Source organism: Rhinolophus sinicus, chromosome 18 (assembly GCF_057876585.1).
Source record: "Rhinolophus sinicus isolate RSI-liver-muscle chromosome 18, RSI-T2T, whole genome shotgun sequence".
Lineage (NCBI taxonomy): Eukaryota > Metazoa > Chordata > Mammalia > Chiroptera > Rhinolophidae > Rhinolophus > Rhinolophus sinicus.
The window spans coordinates 38,733,550-38,754,831 of NC_142518.1; the positions used below are offsets into that span (position 1 = coordinate 38,733,550).

At 41.2% G+C, this 21,282-nt stretch overlaps 1 protein-coding gene across 1 annotated transcript in view; it reads right to left on the bottom strand.

The window, feature by feature from the left end:
* DGKK (diacylglycerol kinase kappa) overlaps positions 1-14,508 on the bottom strand; it is a 137,800-nt gene extending 123,292 nt beyond the window's left edge. The window contains exon 1 of the mRNA XM_019718795.3: positions 13,813-14,508. Coding sequence (XP_019574354.2) covers positions 13,813-14,379 — 567 coding nt within the window. The 5' untranslated portion in view covers positions 14,380-14,508. The remainder of the gene's footprint in view (positions 1-13,812) is intronic.
* Positions 14,509-21,282: the final 6,774 nt, after the last annotated feature.

The following is a 21,282-nucleotide window of genomic DNA, read 5'->3' on the forward strand; positions in this document are numbered from 1 at the left end:
ACCAAAGAAATACATCCCAAATGAAAGAACAGAAGAAAACTCCAGAAAAAGTACTAAATGTAATGGAGGCAAGCAATCTACCAGATACAGAGTTCAAAATAATGGTTATAAGGATGCTCAAGGAGCTTAGTGAGAACTTCAACAAAGAGACAGCAAGCATAAAATAGGACATAGAAACCATAAAAAAGTCAGAAGTGAAGAATACAATACCTGAAACGAAGAATGCACTACAAGGAATCACTAGCAGACTAGATGAAGCAGAAGATCGAATTTGGAAGCAATTTTGAAGACAAGGTAGCACAAAACACCCAATTAGAACAGCAAAATGGAAAAAGAATTTTTAAAAAATGAGGATAGTTTAATGGCCTTCTAGGACAATATCAAGCACAACAACATTTGCATCGTAGGGGTACCAGAAGGAGAAGAGAGAGAGAGCAAGGAATTGAAAACCTATTTGAAGAAATAATGATTGAAAACTTTCTTAACCTGGGGGGAAAAATAGACATACAAACCCAGGAAGTGCAGAGAGTCCCAAACAAGATGAACCCAAAGAGGCCCACACCAAGACACATTATATAATTAAAATGGCAAAGGTTAAAGACAAAGAGAGAATCCTAAAATCAGCAAGAGAAAGGCATCTAGTTATTTATAAGGGAGCTCCCATAAGATTGTCAGTAAATTATTTTAACAGTTTGCCGGCCAGAAGGGATCGGCACAAAATATTCAAAGTGATGAAAAGCAAGGACCTACAATCAAGATTGCTCTACCCATAGACACAGACAATAGTTTAGTGGTTACCAGAGGGTAGCGAGGGAGGGGGTGGTAGATGAGGGTAAAGGGGATCAAATATATGGTGATGGAAGAAGAACTGACTCTGGGTGGTGAACTCACAATGGGATTTATAGACGATGTAATACAGAATTGTACACCTGAAATCTATGTAACTTTACTAACAATTGTCACTCCAATAAACTTTAATTTAAATAAATAAATAAATAAATAAATAAATAAATAAATAAAAGATTACTCTACCCAGCAAAGCTATCATTTAGAATCAAAGGACAGATAAAAAGCTTCCCAGACAAGAAAAATCTAAAGGAAATTATCACCACTACACCAGTATTACAAGGAATGTTAGAGACACTTCTTTAAGACAAAAATATATATACAGAGGGTTTATATATATTATATATATATATATATATATATATATATATATATATATATATATGAACAGACAAAATAGACTTTAAAACAAAGGCTGTAACAAGAGACAAAGAACAACCTAATAATCCCACTTGTGGGTATTAATCTTTTTTTTTTTTTTTAATTTATTGGTGTGACAATTGTTAGTAAAATTACATCCAAAGAAATCCAAAACAGTACTTAGAGGGGAGGTTAGCATCCATATGTTCATTGCTGCATTATTTACAATAGCCAAGATATGAAGACAATCTGGGTGTCCCTGAATGTATGAATGAATAAAGAAGAGGTGGTACATATATACAATGGAATATTACCCAGCCATAAAAAATGAAATCTTGCCATCTGCAACAATATGGATGGACCTAGAGGGTATTGTGTTGAGTGTAGTAAGTCAGACAGAGAAAGACAAATGTCAAACAACTTCACTTATAAGTGGAATCTAAAGAACAAAATAAACAAATGAAACAGAAACAAACTCATAGATACAGAGAACATTGTGATGGTTGCCAGATGGCAGGGGGGTTGTGGGGTGGGTGAAAAAGAGGAAGGGATTAGAAGTACAAATTGGTTGTTACAAAGTAATCATGAGGATGTAAAGTATGGCCTAAGGAATATAGTCAATAATATTGCAACAACTATGTATTGTGTCAGATGGGCACTAGATTTATCGAGGTGATAAATGAGAGGGGGGGGTTTGGGGAGGGTGAAAAGGTGAAGGGATTAAGAAGTACAAATTTTTAGTTACAAAATAGTCATGGGGATGTAAAGTAAAGCACAGGAAATATAATCAATAATATGGTAATAACTATGTATAGTGCCAGGTGGATACTAGACTACTCAGGGGGATCAGTTCTTAAAACGATATAAATGTCTAACCACTATGCTATACACCTGAAGTTAATGTAAAATAATACTGAATGTCAACTGTAATTGAAAATTTTAAAAGGGGAGAAAACGGTGAAGGGAAATAAGAAGTTCAAATTTCCAGGCATAAACCAAATAAGTCATGGGGATATAATGTACAACATAGGGAATATAGTCAATAATATTGATAGCGTGGTACAGTGTCAGATGGTTGATGGACTTATAATGGTGATCACTTCTTTAGGTATATAAATGTTGAATAACTATGGGGTACATCTGAAACTAATATAATATCATACGTTAGCTATATTTTTAATAAAAATCCTTTTTAAAAAGTGGAATGAGGGTCCAAAACAGTAGGAAAAGGACACTAAATAATGTAATTGTTTTCTTCCATTTTTATCTTTAGTAATTTAATTTGGAATTTGGCGTACAAAGAAAAAGAGTTAGATAGTTTTTAATTATATGCCTCATCAGTCAACCTTCTGCTTCAGCCATGTTATTTTACTAATTAATAGCTCTCCAATGGTTTAACCTCATCAGTCAGATGATATGCACAGTTGTCAGTTGTTTTCAATGTTTCAATAGGACTTTCCACATCTGTTTTATTTTCTACACTATTTCAATCTGTACTCTATGATTCTATCAAAGTGGTACTTTTTTATAACTCCGTATACTAAGGCCTTACTCTGCTGTCTGTAGGCTCTGGCCTCAACTGCTCAATTCAAACATAACCTAGCTTCTACCTGATATCTTTCACTGTCACTGCTTAATTCAATTCTGGTTTTCTCTAGGTCTGAGGAGGATATATCGTTTCCACTTATCTCAAACAATGTCTCTATTTTCCTATAAATTTCTAACATCAATGTGAATTTGCTATCAGGCAGTCCCTCATACTTGAATCGAATCCATCCCTGAAAACTTGTTGGATAGTGAATTTTGGATAGTGGGAAACTTTATTCCATTATTCTAAACTGGAAAAGTAATAATGAATTCCCATTCCATCTTAAAAACCCCAACCAATTTCCTCAGACATCACAAAAACACTCTAAAGTACTCATGTAACAATCTTCCACACACGTATCATATTGTAAAGCTTTTAAAACACCAATTGCTTAATGAACTAATTCGTAGATATATTTATGTCTACTTCACAGTGACGCCATACAATTCTGGATATAACCCACCTCCCACCCCCACCAAAAATAAAAGCAAGCTTTGAAGCTGCCTGGGAAAGTCTACCCTGGGAATGTCTATCTTTGTTTTCCACTATTAGAAGAAAAGATGAAGGAACTCTTTTAAAAGTTTAGTGCTGATGAGAGATGATGGAAAGGCTTTTCCAGGAATTTCTAGAAAGAGGACTAGTGAGAAGCAATATACTAGGAAAACCATGAAGAGAGCCACTAAATGGGTGCTTGATTTTATGTGAAGCTAAGGAGAAGTAAAAAAAAAAAAATGTCCTGGAGATGTTGTCAACAAGTTAAGTAAATTAAAGCAAAGGAGACCACGGCAATGCCAAAATTATTATTTCAATTAGTTTTTTTTAATTAAAGTTTATTGGGGTGACAATTGTTAGTAAAGTTACATAGATTTCAGAAATGATGTAATATTTTAATTAGTTTTAACAGTCAATCAGAGTAAGGTGAGGGAGTGAGAAAGGGACAGCAATATCCAAATTCTGGGTAAGAGAAAAGTTATGTTTTACTCAAACCTGGCAGGAGAGAAATTGTCACAGTAAGCATTAATTGAGGTTAGTGAGAAGGGCACCAACGAGTTGATTTTCTGAAATCAATAATCTTGTTCTGTAGCCTCATTTACTTTTCCTCTTTTCTGTTTATACTAAGCTGTTTTCATAAAGCGACATTACAATTTTCCTTTTATATTGTAAGGTACATATACAGTGATGCAAATAAACCATGAAATAATGTTAAAGGTACATAATAAATGCAAATGACACTTATTAAGGGAAAATTAACAATCAAAGTAATTCTAAAATGGGACACAGAGCCCCTGTGAAAGTTGGGGTTCAGAGCATGGTGCTGTGATGCTGGAACCAGCTTCAGCAGAGTGAGGACTCAATTGACAGAGCCCAAGGTTAACGAAAACTTTCCTGGTTTCAAGTGCCTCTACTCACAGCCAAGGGGATTAACAAATTTTACTCAGCAGGTACCTTTCACTGACTGCCTCAAACCGCAAAATCCCAGAAGAGAACAGGTAGAGACATTAGTTGCAGGAGAAGGCAAATGAAGGAACATTCAGGATTCTACATGTTCTTAGTTGAGCCCTGCAAACAGTGCTTTCATCCCCCTCCTATTCCTGGAGGCAGGGGCCAGGTTCAGCCCTCAGGTCCATTGCCTCTTGTTTCAGAACTCTGTAAAGCCCTGGGTAGAAGCATCACACCCATCTCTCAGAACCCCACAGTATCATGTGCCTCTCCTAGCCCTGTGCTATGAGGGAGACAAAAGGGGTGGGAATCCCTGTCCTCAGGGGCCAATTTCTCTTTCACAGGCTCTTTAAAGCAAAAGGTTTAAACAGCAAGTGCCTGTAATGCTTTGGAAGTTGAAAATCTCTAGGTGCTACAGACAAAGCTGAAGATTCTGTTCTTATGCAATACTGCATTACACATGCCTTTTAAATTACTGATTCAACCTTGGTTGGATTGTATACAGCTTATTAACTCTCTCAATGTTCTACCACATTTGGTTAACAAAAGCTGGATGAATTCAATATTGTCTCCTTATAATTGTTGATAATGTCCTCACACATACATATTTCCCTTCTTGGTAGGAAGTACCCAGATAAGCATGATTCAGGGTAACTTTTTGTTAAAGAGATAAAGCCATCAATACATTTTTGCATTCAGTTAAAAATGACCAATAGAACCTTGAGCATATTATGCTGAGATAAGTCAGACAAAGACAAATACTGTAGGATATCACATATATGTGGAATCTAAAAAGGTTAAACCTGTAAAAAATAGAGAGTAAAATGGTAGTTATGAGGGGTTGGAGAGGGGTTAAGAGTGATGGTGTTTAAGGGTACAAACTTTTCACGAATAGTAAATAAGCCATAGAGATCTAATGCACAGTATAATAAATACAGAGAATACTATTGTATATAATTATGCACTGTGATAAATATCACTACATCAGCAATCGTATTACAATATAGAAATGTACTGAAGTACCACGCTGTATACCTTAAACTTACACAATGCTACATGTCAAATTCATTCAATACATGAAAGTGACCTAATAGAGTCTCAGAAATATAGATTTTTCCTTTTGGAAATTTAACCATGGGAAAAAGGTGGATTTTGTTCTGGGTGTCTTCCAAACCCAAGTCACAAAAGCTAGCTGGACAAATGAAATCCGGATGTCCAAAAAATGCAGTTAGTAAATGTGAGCTCGAACTGCCATTTGTATGTGGGACATTTGCTTGTGTCTACAGAAAATGTACTCTCTCATTGCTTTACACTGCAAATACATCCCTGAACATTTATGTTTCAAGCACATGTTTATCAATCAGATCATACAGGCATCTGACTAGATAAACTTGAAGCTAAAATTAACAAGTGTTTCCTAAAAACAATGTAGAACAATGCACATGATCTAACAATTAAGTGGGGGATGTAAGTGGGGCAAGGGAAAGCCTGAGACACAACTGCACATTCCCTAAAGTTGTCCTATGGTAGACTATTGAGCACATATAGGCATATATTCAGAGAAAATAAATGAAAAATATATCAAAACATTAACAGCAATTGTCTCTTGCATGGTGGGGGTGCTATATAATTTTTATTTACTTTTTAAAAGCTTTTTTTGATTTTCCACATCCTCTGAAATCAGCATATATTCCTTTGTTTCATTACATTGAATTTTTGTTTAAGAAAGGTATGCTGAGAGAATTAATTATTTAAGTGAATGCCTCAGTAAAGAGTCTGGTAAAACAAATAATCACCCCCTGAATATCTGTTTTGGTAACTGGGGCTTCTCATTTACCAGTGTTGCTTAAAGGAAGTCTCATCTATATGACTTTGCCCATCATAGAATCCTCTGTGCTACCGTAAGCACATAGGACATAGAGCAGGTAATTTAATTTTTAAATAAGTAAATGAATTTTAAAAATTGGAAAACATTGAGTCATATTCTCTGCTGATAAATCTGACTTTCAAGTTTTATGTATTTGCAAAAGTTGAGCCTTTTATCACTCTACAGAACAGACATTTAAGTGACCACATGTAAGAACCCTATTTTTAAGTTGGGTAAGGGTTCTTCTCTGCTAGGTTTGGGCATGTGTCTAATTTGGAAGTTAATAGTAAGAAAGTAATTGCTTTATTGTTTATCATCAACTCTTGAGTTTCTATAGTATTAGACGGGAACAATGATGCAGCTAAACCACAAATCATTTCTGTTTGGTTTGGAAAAGAGATATGATTTTTCCCCAGAAGGTTAGCCTTTGTAATTTTTTTCCCCCAAGGACAAGATTTGTCTTTCCTGAGTGCATAGTTTGACTAACTGGTGGGGAAGGTAACCAGAAATGGTCTGGGAGACAGGAAAGCCAGGCTGGGATTAAACTTTTACTACCTTTCAGTCTCAGGTGCTGAATTTAAGCTTCACTGGCACTGTTCTAGAATGATATTACCATTTCTTTGTGTAATATTTTCTAGTATTTAGAGTGGGGTGGGTGGAGGACACTTTTTCTTAAGAGATAGGATTCTTTTTTTCTCTCTCTCTTTGCTCTTTTTAAAAAAATCTCTTTAGAGGAATAAGGTTTAATGGTGTCAATGAGACTATGGCCAACTTGCCTTGGGTTAGGAGGATTTCTCTTCTACTCTTAAAATTCTGTTTTTGTTTTTCCTTTTGGGTGTGGAGAAGAATAAGGTCTATTGATTGTAGTGAAGTTAAAGGTATCTCTTCCTATGATGGAAGAATTTTTCCTAAAAAATTTTCTGGGGAAAAGATTCCTTGCTTTCAGTGGGGTTGAGGGAACACCTCTCTTTGGGTTTGGAGAATTTCTATTTTTTTAGAAAAAACAAACAAACTAGGTTTTGTGGAGAGGAACTATAAGGGCGACTGGTTTTAGTGAGGTTGGGGAGCCCTCCTCAGCAGGATTTTTCTTTCTTTCCCTTTTTTTTCTTAAAAATGAATAATTTATTAGGAAGAAATGAGTGGCTGCATCTCTTCTTGGAAGAATTTCTTTTTTCTTTCATTTTATTGAAAAAGAAAAAAGAAATACTTGAAGGCTGGAGGATAAATAACATCCCTGGGTTTGGTTGACATTTGGTGCATCTCCCCTTGGAGAAGCTGTAGAAAGATTTTTTCCCCTTCTTTTGTGGGGACAGGGGTGGAGGGGGTTGATCATCAGGAATAATATGCATTATCTTCCATAGGGCATTGGTGCACCTTCCTTAGGAGAATTTCTTCCTTTTAGTCTTTTACAAATTATCCCCTATTTTATTTTTTCTTCCTCCTTTTCCTTCCCTCCCTCCTTCTCTCACCCTCCCCTTCCTTCACCTCTCACCCACCCCTCTTTTTTGACTGGAAAAAAATGTTCAGGGACTGTGGTGAATTTGGGGAAATCTTATTCCCTAAAAAGGAGGTTCCTCTTTTAAAATACCCTATTCATTTTATGCCTTTGTACCCCCCTCCCCTCCACCACAGTTATAAATGTATTTACTTGTTTTGGGGAAAAGGGGACTTTGTTGAGGCTGAGGACATTTTTCCTTAAGAAGACTTTCTTGGTTTTGTTTCTGTTGCTCTCCTACCTTTTCTATTTATCTTTCCAATTAAAAAATTTCTTGTATTAAAAATAAAGCTTTTGTGTTTGGATAGATTCAGGTTAGCTCTCATTAGAAGGATTTACTTTTATTTTTTATTACTTAAAAATCTGCATTTGTTTTTGTTGTATTTTGACAACAAAAAAAAGTTCTTGGGTCTTTGTGAGGCTAGAACATTTCTCCTCTTTGAGAGGATTTTGTTTTCTTCATTTCTTTGATATTCTCCCAACATACATGCCTTTCCATTATTAATTTTCTTTTCAATCTTAAAAAAAGTGTATTTTGAGAATAAAGTTAATGTGCTTTGGTGAAAATGGGGCATCTTCCCTTGGGAAAGATTTATTTCTATTGTTTCTTTTCCCCCCTTTCCTGGCAATTAAAAATTCAGGAGATTTGGTAAGACCAGGGTCCTGTCCTATAATATTTCTTTGTTTTTGTTAAATTAAAACATTTGTGTGTCTATGGGGTGGCAGGATTAGTCAATTTCATTAACTTTGATTATTTTGAAAGAATCTGCCCTTAAAAAGATTTCCTTTTTTGTTTGTTTGTTCTCAAAAGAAATAAAAAGGGGTGTGTTGTGTGAATAAAGGTTATTTCCTTCAGTGAGGCTGGAGACTGCTCTTAAGAGGATCTCCTTTTCTCTCCCTTTCTTTTAGTTCCTTTAGGAACTTTTTTCCCCTTTATTATTCATTTGCTTGTTTGTTTGTGGAAACGTAGTAGGTTCTTTATCTTGAAGGTGGAGGAACCATCTCTTTCTTTTACTTATTTTTAAAAAATTGAGATAACTCACGCATCATAAAATTCACCATTTTAAAGTGTACGTACACATCAGTAGTTTTTCATATATTCACAAGGTTGTGCAACCATCATAACTATCTAATTTTAGAACATTTTTATCATCCCCGAAAGAAGCCCTGTACTCTAGCTATCACCCACACTTCCTCCTCCCCACCCCAGCCCCTAGCAACCACTAATCTACTTTCTGTCTCTACGGATTTGCCTATTCTGGAAATTTTATATAATTGGAATAAATAACATTAGCGAGCTTTGGTGAGATTGGTGGACCTTCTGTTTGGAAGATTTATTTTTGCCTCCATAATTTTTGCAAGGGATTGGGCGCGGGCTGTGAGATGCATATAAAGTTTATAAGTTTCATGAATTTTTTAAAGTTAGAAATATGATTTACCTTGAGATGATTTCTCTTTCATTTTTATATTTTCTCTGGGGAATGTAAATTTCATAGGATGTGGTGAGGGTGAGGAGCCTCTCCCTTTAGAATTTTTCTTTCTTTTTTTCTTAAAATAATTTTCAGGAGAGGGATAAGTTCCATTATCTGAGGTCACTGTCCTTTTCTCTCTCTCTTTTTTAAAATTGATAAATTTGTTCTTCTATTTTGAGAATAAGGTTTATTTGCTTTGCTGAGGGTGGGGCATCTCCCTTTAGGAATGGATGCTTTATTTTTTTAATACTTAAAATTATTATTTTTTCACTAAGGGAATTATAGTTAGCTGGCTTTGGAAAGGTTGGGCATCCTATCCCCAGCAGAATTTATATTTATTTTCTTTGCACAGAAAGGTCTGCTTTGGGAATAATAGGTTCAGGGTCATGTGCCTTTTCTCCTTCCTTCTCAGGCTCCTGTTCTATGACAGCCCCTGTGGGAGCATCTGACAGTCACTGCTTTGGAAAAAAATCAAGGCTGATGGAATGTCAGCTTAAAGATTGTTCTTAGACAACTGAGGAACCTATGTGTCACAGAAAGCCCTATGTTGAATATTTTTTAAAATCCACAATTGATAAATTAATAGTTATATCCTATTTAGGTGTCAAATTTTATTTTTGCCCTTCCCCACCCTGCTACCTTCTTCAGGGTAATAAAAGGTAATAACATAGAAGAAAGCATTCTGCAAACTGTAAATTGCCATACTAGCAGAAGGAATTATATAATCCTTACTATAATGCCCCTGAATGGTTTCCTGGCCTCTGTGGATTTTTTCCCCTTTCCTTGGAAGTACTTGGGGTAATGGCTCAGCCTTTCCTTTTGGGCTACAGATCTGTAGAAGCCCTACTCAGAGATTTTAATAAACACTAGAATTGTACTCCCAGAAATGAAAGACCACTGACCAAATATCTTGTTATCTTTTCTAGAACATCCTGTATCAAATGTCCAGTAGCTCTCAGAATATACTAAATAAATCAGACGGTATCATCAAAACCTGTCAAGGAGGTGGGAAAGAACCTAAGAGGAATGAAAGTAATTTCATCCTGACCTTCAACAGGTTGCACATTCGAGTCTAAAATCCTGAAGTTTTTGACAGTCACCGCAGATATTCTGTTCACTTAGGGAAAAAAAATTGTTACCCCTAAAACCAACAACATCATCATGATGTGCTGCTGCCGGGACTGCAGGGGATAAGGACACTTTCTAAGCCAATTTATTGTTAGTAATTTGCTTCTAAATTATGGTTCCAACATCCATTCTGAAAATGGAAAGATTGACTGCATTTCCTTAAAGGCTATCTATTCCAGGGTATTTAAATAAACATTTACTTCTCACTCTGAAATCAATGAGGACACATTTTCATTCTTTCACAGCAGCCCTCTTTCCCTTGTTGCTGGAAATGGAATTGATAGGTTTCAGCAAGTTTTTATTGAGGAAAAATAAGGAGGGCTGAATTCTACTAGGCAGTGGGAGGGAGAGACAGTATGTACTTTTGAGAAGCTCAGAAATAGGTAAGATGATAATATATTCAGGCAAGAATGACCAGATATCATATAAACAAATGCTTGCAACTTTGCAAGAAAATGTGTGCAAAACTACCAGGAAACAGTTCTGCTACAGTTTGAGGTGTAATGGTAGTTGCTGTGCAGTCATTAGGAGGGATACACAGATTCCCTCCCTACCCAGAAATAGAAGCCACACATATGTATTTCTTCTAAGATTTTCATCAGTCTCCTGTATGGTTTGATTATAATTTCATAGCTGGTCAAAACCCAATGAATAAAAATATAAACTCTTTCTTCAACACAGCTGAGGGGAGAGAAACAAATATGGTGCACTTCATGTAAGCCCCACTCCCCCCAAGAGAGTTATAGATTGTTAAAGAACCAATTCACACATCCTTACTTACACTTGCTGCCACCAGGTGGGAGACAACGGTTCATTTCCTGGAAATCAAAACATTTTTAGAAAGGAAGGAAATAGACAGGTTTGGTTCACAGACTGTGTGATCCTGGTAGCAATTCAGGAGGAGCACATGAGCCCCCTTTTCTCAGTCTCTACCCTCATTCTTGGCATAGATTTGCAACCAGCAGGTCCTGAAATCCCATAACAGAGCAGACTACACACTGGAAGATGTTGGTTTTTTTTTTTTTTTTTTTAACTGCAATACCAGCCAGCAAAATTATCTGGAAGAAACATGCAGTCACATTCAAACACTTGGTTTTGCTCATTTCATCCTTTTACTTACTTATCAGGCTAGTTTCATGTTACTGGTATTGACTGTACCTTGCCATGTAGGATTTTAGTGTAGGGTGAAAGTTGTAATTTGGTTTGATCTCTGAGTGCGCGCACGCGTGTGTGTGTGTGTGTGTGTGTTGTGTGTGTGTGTTTGTGTGTTTCTCAAGCTTGCCGCATGGAGGCAGTATCTGAGAACAATGACACGCCAGTTAAGATGGCAACCTGTTTGCCTTGGATGTTAAGATGCAAGTCAGCAGGTTGTGGGTGCTATTTGCCTTAGGAGGATGCATCAGAGAATGGTCCTATCACTGAAGATCAGATGTTCCCATCTGCACCAGTGAACAATTACATAGCAATAGCTAAAGTATTGGAGAAGGGTTCAGGCTCCAGCAATCTGCAGCTTTCAAAGTTCTCTGGAGCCGCTGATGGGTTCATTTACAAGCTCCCATTAGTGGATAGTCAAGGTTTTTAACCTCATTTTGCAAGATAAGTGACTGAACAAATGACCAAGGGCAAAGTAAAACCCTGGGGGTTCCTGGTTCCCTGCCAGGGCTGCCAAATGCCCATGGGTCAATCATCTGAGTGGGCACTATGTAGAGGAAGCTAAACGGAATCCCTTTACCTTGATCCTCCTTATCTATCTGGCAACAGACAATTTCCTGTTAAGCTGGTGGAAGATGCTTTCTCACAGTCACAGAGCTCATCCTTGGAGCTCCTGGTCTTCAGTCAGTCTCCCAGAGGCCAAAGGGGTCATACATTTGCTAGACAGCCCTGTAATTAAGTCCCCAGGTGTCAGTTTCTCAGTCATGTTCCCAAAATCTCACTTAAGAAGGCCACACAGGTCAGGTGTACCCTGCTGGTCTCTTTCCCACCAGCTTTAGGAAAACTCTTCCCAAAAGACTAGAGCAAGCACCTGGGTTAGGGTGGCTTCCCACATCTAGCTGCCCCACCCTTTCCCTTCTTGAGATCGCTGCAGGAAAGGGCCGCTGCAGGAAGGAGAGAGATCCACCTCCTGGGGAGAGCGGGGTTGTTGGATTTTTTTAAAAAATTGTCTTAGTCTCCTACAATCTTATTTTATTTATTTTAAAACCTCTGCATTTTCTCCCTGTGAAACTTTTCACTTTAGCCTTTCTCTTTTTCAGTCGTTTATTATTGCAATTATTTTGCAAACTCAAGCCTCCCTGCTTATAAGTCAGGAAGCAACCAGCGCTTTCATTTCCAATTCGCGATGTCAACCCCTGCCCCTCCCCCTACATTCTACAAGTGTGCGGTCCACAGTAGAAGGATTCCAGAGCCGTGTCTCTGCGCCCTGCTTGGCAGCAGAATGAACGGGCATTGTTGGTGTGTTATTTGTTTCTGTGTTTCGGTTTTCCTGCAGTGGAAGCTAAATGAAGGTGTATGTATGTATTATGATTTTCACAGTCTCCTGGAACGAAGTTTAGGGGGAAGGAAAAGTAGGGGGCGGGGGAGCGCAGAGAAAGCAAGAAAAGACTTGCTGAAGAGCACACACTGGCTTCAGGGGTCCAAGGCAAACATCAAAAACCTTCTTTTTCCCACCTCCCCCCTCGGCCGGTGACCGAGGATCCTCCTCTTGTCTTCTTCCGGCTAAGTGCAACGTTTACGAAGGCATCTCTGAGGACTGGAAGAGATGAGGGTTCCCATTCACGCGCTCTCAAATAGCAACTCCTATTTTCGTGTCTCTAAACCAGGATTCCTGTAGCATTCCAAGTGGCCCCGGTGCGGGATGCCAATCGCCCCGCTTGTAAAGGGACCCATCACTATATCACTGTTTGCACGTACCTGCTGGGAAATCCTGCCGATAGATGGAATGGTGGCTTTGACACACGCATGCTCTCCCCCTCCTCCCAGGCGAACCCTGCCCTTCCCCTGCAGTGTGCGTGGGCACCGCCCATCCCCTCATCCCCACCCGGAGTACCAGCGCCCGGCAGCCCACAGTGGCACTGGGCACCTCCCTGGAGCGCAGCCAGTTATGCCCCAGCTGAGGACCCCCTCCCCAGTGGCAGGGAGGGGGCCAAGCGGACCGCTGCGGCTCCGCAGCTCGGGCCTCTGCGGCAGTGACCGCGGCTAAGAGGTGTGTCCCACCGCCCCCACTCAATCTCATCCCTGTGTGCCCGGGGTCAGCCCCAAACACCTCTGTAGGTCTCTTGCGCTCCCTGGGAGCAGCTTCCGTTTCTTTTTTCAAGATATAGGCGCTCACGGCACTGTCACTTCTCCTCATGAAGAAAAACTGCTCCGATTCCCACCTCAGGGCTGTCGCCTCTCATTTCTAGCCCCAAACAGCCCACTTTTGCTTCCACATGTTGCTTCCCGCCTCCCAACTGCTTCCCACTCCCCGGGCTCCCCTATTCCCACATCTTTTCGAGCATCTGTGCCAGTCAGTGGCAGCCAAATGGGATGCTAAGAGTACCCAGAGTTCCGTGAGCTCGATAGCCCTACGGCCTCACCTTGAATCTTTCTCCCCTGCTCCAGGGGGTCTTTTTCTTACCTTTATACTGGACAAGGGCACTGGTGTTCGGGGCGATGACGAGGTCTTTAGACCCGTCTCTGGAGCGACCACCGGACACTGCAACAGACGAGGTGCTGGACTCGGCTCCGGACAGGACTCTGGAGCTGGCTCAGGGCAGGACTCTGTGGCTGGTTCTCTGGCTGGTTCTGGGGCCGGCTCGGGGGCCGGTTCTATGGCTGGTACTAGGGTCGGCTCTGAGGCCGATTCTGTGGCTGGTTCTGGGGTCGGCTCAGGGGCCGGTTCCGTAGCTGGTTCTGAGATCGGCTGTGTGTCTAGTTCTGTAGCTGGTTCTGAGGTCGGCTCGGGGGCCAGTTCTGTATCTGGTTCTGGGATCGGTTCTGTGGCTTCCGGACAGGGTTCTGGAGCAAGCTCTGGACAACACTGTGGTGCCGGCTCTGGCGAAGGCGCGTGGAGCGGTGGAGGAGCCGGCGGCGGCGGCGGTGGTTGTGGCGGCGGCCAAGGCGGCGGCGGCTCTGGTGACTCCGCCGGCTGCTCTCCATCCTGAGGCGGGGCAGTGCCATGGGCTGCGGCCGCCCCGCGGTCCATGGCCGCACACCGCTTCAGGTCTGGGCAGCTTGTGCTCCTAAGCTTGGAGGGCTAAAGAACCCTCAGGCGCCCTGCCCCCTCCAGTTCGACAACCCCTAGCGGGGTGCCAAACTTTCCTCCGCCCCACTCCATGGCTGGCTCTGCTTTGAGGTCTAACTCGGGGCTCTCAACGTCTCCCAGTGCTGGAACACGCCCCTCCGTGAGCGCACACCTCTTCGTAAGCAGCCACGGGCCCGGTGGGCGGGAAGCAGAGGGGCTTGCGAGCGCCGACTGGACAGAGCGCTTGATGACCTCCTAGCGACGCGCGGGAGGGGAGGGGGTGAGACAAAAAGGGGAGGGGGAGTAGAGCAGCTGGGGGGGGTGTTGGAGCCTGGCCGCGCTTAACCCTTTAGTGACACGAATGCAAAAAAGAAAAAAAAAAACCAGATGCGAACTCGGGGGTCTTTGCAACCCCCTTAACCACTAAGCTGTGAGCTGCTGCTCAGAACAGCTTCCACCCTGTGTCTGCTCTCTCACCTCAACAGCAGGTGAGCTTAGCCTCGGACCAACCTCTTGCCCCCCAACTCCAAGCCTCTGTGGGCAAGTAATCCTTTTTTCTAACCCAGGAAGAGAAATTAAGCGGCACGAGGTTGGTGTGTGTGTGTGTGTGTGTGTGTGTGTGTGTGTGTGTGTGTGTTTAATCCTTTAGGTTAAAGTAAAATTTGTCCCCCCCTTCAGTTTTTGCATTTCTGAGCTTTGCCAGATCCGAGCGGTTTGCCATTGGGTACAGGGTTTGGGTGCTTTGGGAAAGGTGTGTGATGAGGGAGTGCTGGAGCCCTGGCTTTCCGCAGCCTGCAGATGTAGCCCCGAGAGCAAGGCAAGAGTGTCCGGCAAGCGGCGGCTGGGCTGTGCACTCGGGAGTGGAGGCTGCCCTGGTCTCCGCAGTGATCAGGGCGTCTGTCTGGCTCGCCTTTACCATGGGAGCCTGCCTTTTGCTTTTAGCTGGATTTCCCAGGCATCCGCAGGACTTTTTACTGAACTAACTGTTAGTGTGTGTGTGCGCGCGCGTGTGCGTGTGCGTGTGCGTGTGTGTGTGTGTGTGTGTGTGTGTGTATGTCTTGGACTGGGGGAAATTCACTGCAACACCCACACCTTTTTCACCTCCTAATACCTCAGGAGCACTCTAACATAAGGGACAGAAGATTCTCTGGCGAAGAGAACAGCCGGTCCCTGCCGCAGCACCCTTCCCACCACATCGGGAGACTTTAGAAGCTCTCTCGGTTGTTAGTCACGTACACATACATACAGACCATCATCTCAGTCAGACCTAGACTTTAGAAGCCAATATACTGCAAAACTGCAATTAAAGATTGAGAAGACCACCCATTAAGACACTGCTGTGTGGGGGTTGGGAGAAGGAGTACCTAGGTATAAACCTAATTTGAAATATGACAAGTGAATTTATCTCTGACACACATAATGCTGCAGTTGTGGATAGCAACCCTCTTTAAGCTGCAGCCCCTCCTCTCACCCTCTCCTCCCAGTCTATATCCTCTACTAATTCTTTTTTTAACTGACACTGACCCACCCAGAATTTTCTAGAGCCTGCAGAATTTTTGTTCCCTACACCACATCCCAGCAGTAAATAATACTGCAGAAGACAGTCTCACCTAACCCCCTCCAAAGACCAGAATCTCTGATGAGATCTGCGTTTCCCAGATCCTCACTGCAGCATCACAGCTTAAGCCCACCCTTTTAAAGAAGGGTTACACTGCCTGGCAGCTACTAAGCTAGTGTAGGAACCAACCCTAACCTCTGGGGCTGGGGAAGCCCAGGGGAGGTGAACCCTGTCTACCAAGCCCCTCACTGATGGTAGGCCTCGTTTCAGTAAATCCATACAAAGGGCTCATCCTCTTCACCCTCCTTGGGCTTTTCCTCCTCTCTTCTATCCTACTCTCAAGCAGCCAAGCTGTTTTTAACCCTAAGAGTTCAGGACTGAAACATCCAGATGCCAGATCTGACTAGCTAGTAAGCCTACACATGGAGCTCACTTTTCAGGCTTTGGTGAAATCTCTGTCTTTAGAAGGGTATAACACCTCACCTTTAAATCTTCTTTTCACTAAAACGGAACATATAGTTAGGAAGGGCTGAAGGTGGAGGAGTCACTAAGTAGGATGGCCTCTTGGGTTGGAGAGTGATGGGGTGGGGTTTGGCATAGACTGGGTGTCATCAAGCAGGACACCACCAGGGGACAACTTGGAGCTATTGCTTTATATATGTTCATTGATCCTCTGGTCTATAATTCTATACTTAATCACACGGAGTCCAAAATTTATGATGTAAACTCTTGCTGTAAGGTCAGTTTGAGGCTGAATGCTAAAATGGTTGTGCATGGCTTTTGCTCCATTAGGGTGGGTTGTTAGAGATATGCAGCTTGGATTGTACTATGAGTAATTTAATTTAAAAGATTCTCAGCACACCACAACCTACTTTGCTGCTTTATGTTATAGCAAGGTTTTATTTTGCTTTTTAGTCTTTCCTCAGCCCAGCATTGAACACAATGCTTTATGGAACCAAGGGGGAGGGGAAGGGGGAATAGTTACGATGGGTTGATTGGTGCCTGAAAGTCAGGCACTTTTGCTGTATCTTATTTACTCCATCACCTTCCCCATAGTCTACTGGTCTCTTAACAGAGAAAGTTTTCCCCAAACCTAACCTGGGGCTGAGAGCATAGTATGTATTTAGGAAATGTCTGTTAAATGGATGATTCATTGCAGGTTACCAATTAGGGTGTCTTTTTTTTTCTGCATTGCTTTTTAACAGTATTTGATATTTCAGCTGATTGATGATCTCCTAAGAGGTTCTTTTCTATTTGAACAATACTGATATAAAGGCCAAGAGATACATAAGAGTAAGAAGGATGACCATCTCCACAGAGGCTTGAGTAGACATGGTTCTGAATGTCCCAGGGAAGACACAGCCCCTACCCTGGGACTTTTGGGCATGTTATATAAGTTATCCAATTGGGCTAGATAAAGGATAGATTAGTTCAGTGTGGTCATATCTTTGAGTATGCGATGTGCTACCTAACCTCCACCTCTAGCATTGATCATGATTCTACTCAAAATAAAATCCATGCAACCCAGCCTAGAGATCCTTTAATTTCAGGCATGCTAAGAGTCCTGGAGAGGCAAAGGAGAGAAAATCTGAGAAACGTGGCAATATTAAAGCTCTTCTCCCTTCTTTTTCCCATTGTCTTTTCATTATTAAATGAGAGAGTAACACTGTAGAGCTAAAGTGGAAACCCTTTTTTCTCTGACCAAGAGCTTCAATTGCCCCAAACCCTTCCTTTCAGAACAATTTACAGAAGAAATAGGTGCCTTTCCTGAGTCTTAGCAGCTGCCAGCCTCCCCTGCTCCTGCCATCTTGGCAATGTGCAAAACCAAAATAGCAAACTTTATAATATTTTACTAAATAAAATAAAGAGATGGGATGAAGAACAGCATTTATGGAGAAGATAGAGGATTCAGACAATTAATTTAGATGGAATTAACATGCAAACCTGTTATCCTTCATTTACTTGCTCTAGTCTTCTAGGATTTGACTGATACAGAATTGGGAGTTAAAAAGTTAATACCTTTATATAATGCCTTTGGATGTTTAAAGTACTTCCACATATATTGTCTCAAGCTTCACAACAAATGTGTGAGGTAAAGCAAGTCTGGATTTCCATCTCACACCCCAACCCCTAACCTTTTACAGATGAGAAAACACAAGTACAGTGAGATTAAGTGATATGTCTTATGTCACCAAGATAATCAGTGGTGGAACAGACATTTAGAACTTGGGTCACTCAACTTCCAGCTGAGGGAGACCAAAACGTAGTGCTGACTTAGTGGCTATGAGACAAGGACTACGTAAATCCTCTGGAAGGCAAAGTGGGAAGTCTGCCTCAATGCCCTCCTATTTCTCAAGCCTGTAAGAGGAACAGTGATTCTTACATTTTCACCTTGAGGTTTCTCAGCTCTCGCTCTGGATGGTAGTTAATGATCTATAACCAAACTCACTATAGAAGGTACCTGTTTAGAGGACCCTTTCTGAATATGTGTATAATAAAATAATCCACCCAGACTGTACTTGTTTTATTGGTTCTGTTTTTATATTTTCTTGAAGTTAAGCAGTCCACAGTTAAGATGCATTTACAACCAGTCTGAGGTGTACAAAGTCTGACAATTAAGTTCGCGAACTGTTGCAATGATGTTACTAACCTCTTTTGAAATCATCATGAATTTGTACCAACTGGACAAACAGTTAACCATGTTTACTATTTGGAAGTGCTGAAAAGCCTGCATGAAAAAGTTAGATGAAAATGAACTGAATTTTTGGCCAACAATTCATGGCTCTTGCATCATGACAATGCACCAGCTCACATGGCACTGTCTGTGAGGGAGTGTTTAGCCAGTAAACAAATAACTGTATTGGAACACCCTCCCTACTCACCTGATCTGGCCCCCAGTGACTTCTTTCTTTACCCGAAGATAAAGGAAATATTGAAAGGAAGACAGTTTCATGACGTTCAGCACATCAAGGGTAATACGATGACAGCTCTGATGGCCATTCCAGAAAAAGAGTTCCAAAATTGCTTTGAAGGGTGGACTAGGCACTGGCATCAGGTCATAGCTTCCCAAGGGGAGTACTACTTTGAAGGTGACTGTAGTGATATTCAGCAATGAGGTATGTAGCACTTTTTCTAGGGTGAGTTCACGAACTTAATTGTCAGACCTCATATATAGCCCTTTTAAGTGCCATGGAAAAGGAGAAGAGAGGGAAGAAATATTAGACATGATCTGATCCCTCAAAAATTATTAGAACTTGGTGGTTGAGATAAATCAAATACAGGTGAAAGACAATCCAAACACAGATGCCAATATATGATCATGTACTTACGTGTGGGGGCTGGACGGTGGAGACAAAGTGTGACAGTGTGGAAAGGAAATTGCAAAGGAAGTCAGGAAATCTGGCTTCAGATTAAGTTTCTACCACAAAATTCACAGCATGACCTTATACAAATCACTTAATATCTTTTGGTCTCAAGTTTTCTCATCTGAAAAATGGGGGTGGAGTCAAGTTGAACTTGATCAGCTAGCTTTAAAGTCTGTTCTAGCATAAAATATCAATGATACTGTGAGTGAATCAGGGAAAGCTTCTTGGAAGGGGCATATCTTGAAGTGGGTCTTGAATGATGCAATTAATATAAATCATCAAGGAGGAAGTGGGAAGACATTACAGGCAAGGAGATGGGCAAGAATTGAAACCTGGTGGTGAGAATATGCCAGGCTGGTTGAGGTAGAGGGATCAAACCAAGGATTGATGAGAAGTGACGTTAGAGCAGCATAAGTGTTAGGAAGAAGGGGAGCTGTAAAAGGCACTGAATGCCAGACTGAAGGCTTTTAAGATTTGATGTTAAAGGTAATTGGGAGCCAAGGAAGGTTGTTCAAGTATAGGGGTGACATGGTAAAACCAACCAGTGAGAAAAATTATCCTTGACAGTGTACTTGGTCCTGGAAGCATCTACAAATATACTTCGTTCCCCTTGAGCTGGAATCATTAAATTGGGGTCATTTGTGAAGTCATGATGGTTTCCTGATTTTTGCAGTTACCTCTAGTTTCAGGTCTGCTTTGCCAAGGCTTATGCCACGGCTGCTGGCTGGACCTGCCTAACCACCTGCCTATATATTTGGATTCAGGCCATAATAGGTCATTTGGATTTCATGGACTCAACATGCTAATGGAATTCCTAATTTGAAATTCTAACTGATGATAAATGGCCAGGGGAATGAAGGAGATGAGAGAAAGTTCTTCATAGGCAGGCAGGAGTGGGATGTCTGTGGACCTGAAAGCAGATTAAGAGATCGAGGACAATTTGAAGGAGGATTAAAAAAAAATACTGGATCTTTGCAGAATCTTTAAATTACTATGGCTTAGATATAGGGGAAAGCTGATGAGACACAGCCATGAAGTCCTGAGCTGCCAAGGATCTAAACTGAGCTCGAATTAATAAGAGAAACCAGATTGCTCTAATGCCATAGACAAAGAAGTTGGTAGAATTTGGGGTGTGTGGGGCGAGGGGGTCAGGTGAAGGTGGGGGAAAGCATAGAGCTGATAGTATCTCTGAGGAGATGGTGTTTAGAGAGAGTGGAAAAGATTCTTAGAGTCCTCATGGTGTGGTATCAATACTAGTCACAGGGAGACAACTGCAATAATAATTCTCAATATTTGAAAGTGTGTGTGTGTGTGTGTGTGCATCTGTGTGTGTGTTCTCCTTAGTAAGAATTGTCCCTGCACAAAATTACTTTGCTACCCTTCCACTCTCAACAAACCCCTCTTTCTGGCACCAACCAGGGGTGGGGAAGAGTAATGGAGGAGGAAAAAACAGGTAGGGAAAGAAAATTAAGAAAAATTTGACAGGCGGAATTGCTGTGATGAAAATAGTTGGGTATTGTAAATAAAGCTTCAAGGAACATAGGGGTGCATATTTTTTTTTATTTAAATTAGTGTTTTGGATTTCTTCCGATAAGTGCCCAGAAGCGGAATTGCTGGGTCACAAGACATGGAAGCAACCTAAATACCCATCAACAGAAGATTGGATAAAGAAGAGGTGGTACATATGCACAATGAAATATTGCTCAGCCATAAAAGAATGAAATGTTACCATTTGGGACAACATGGATGGACCTAGAGGATATTACGCTAAGAGAAATAAATCGGACAGAGAAAGACAAACACCGCATGATCTCACTTATATGTGGAATCTAAAGAACAAACTAATGAACAAAACAGAAACAGACTTATAGATACAGAGAACAAATTGATGGTTGCCAAAGGGGAGGAGGTTGGGGGGACTGAGTGAAAAAGTTGAAGAGA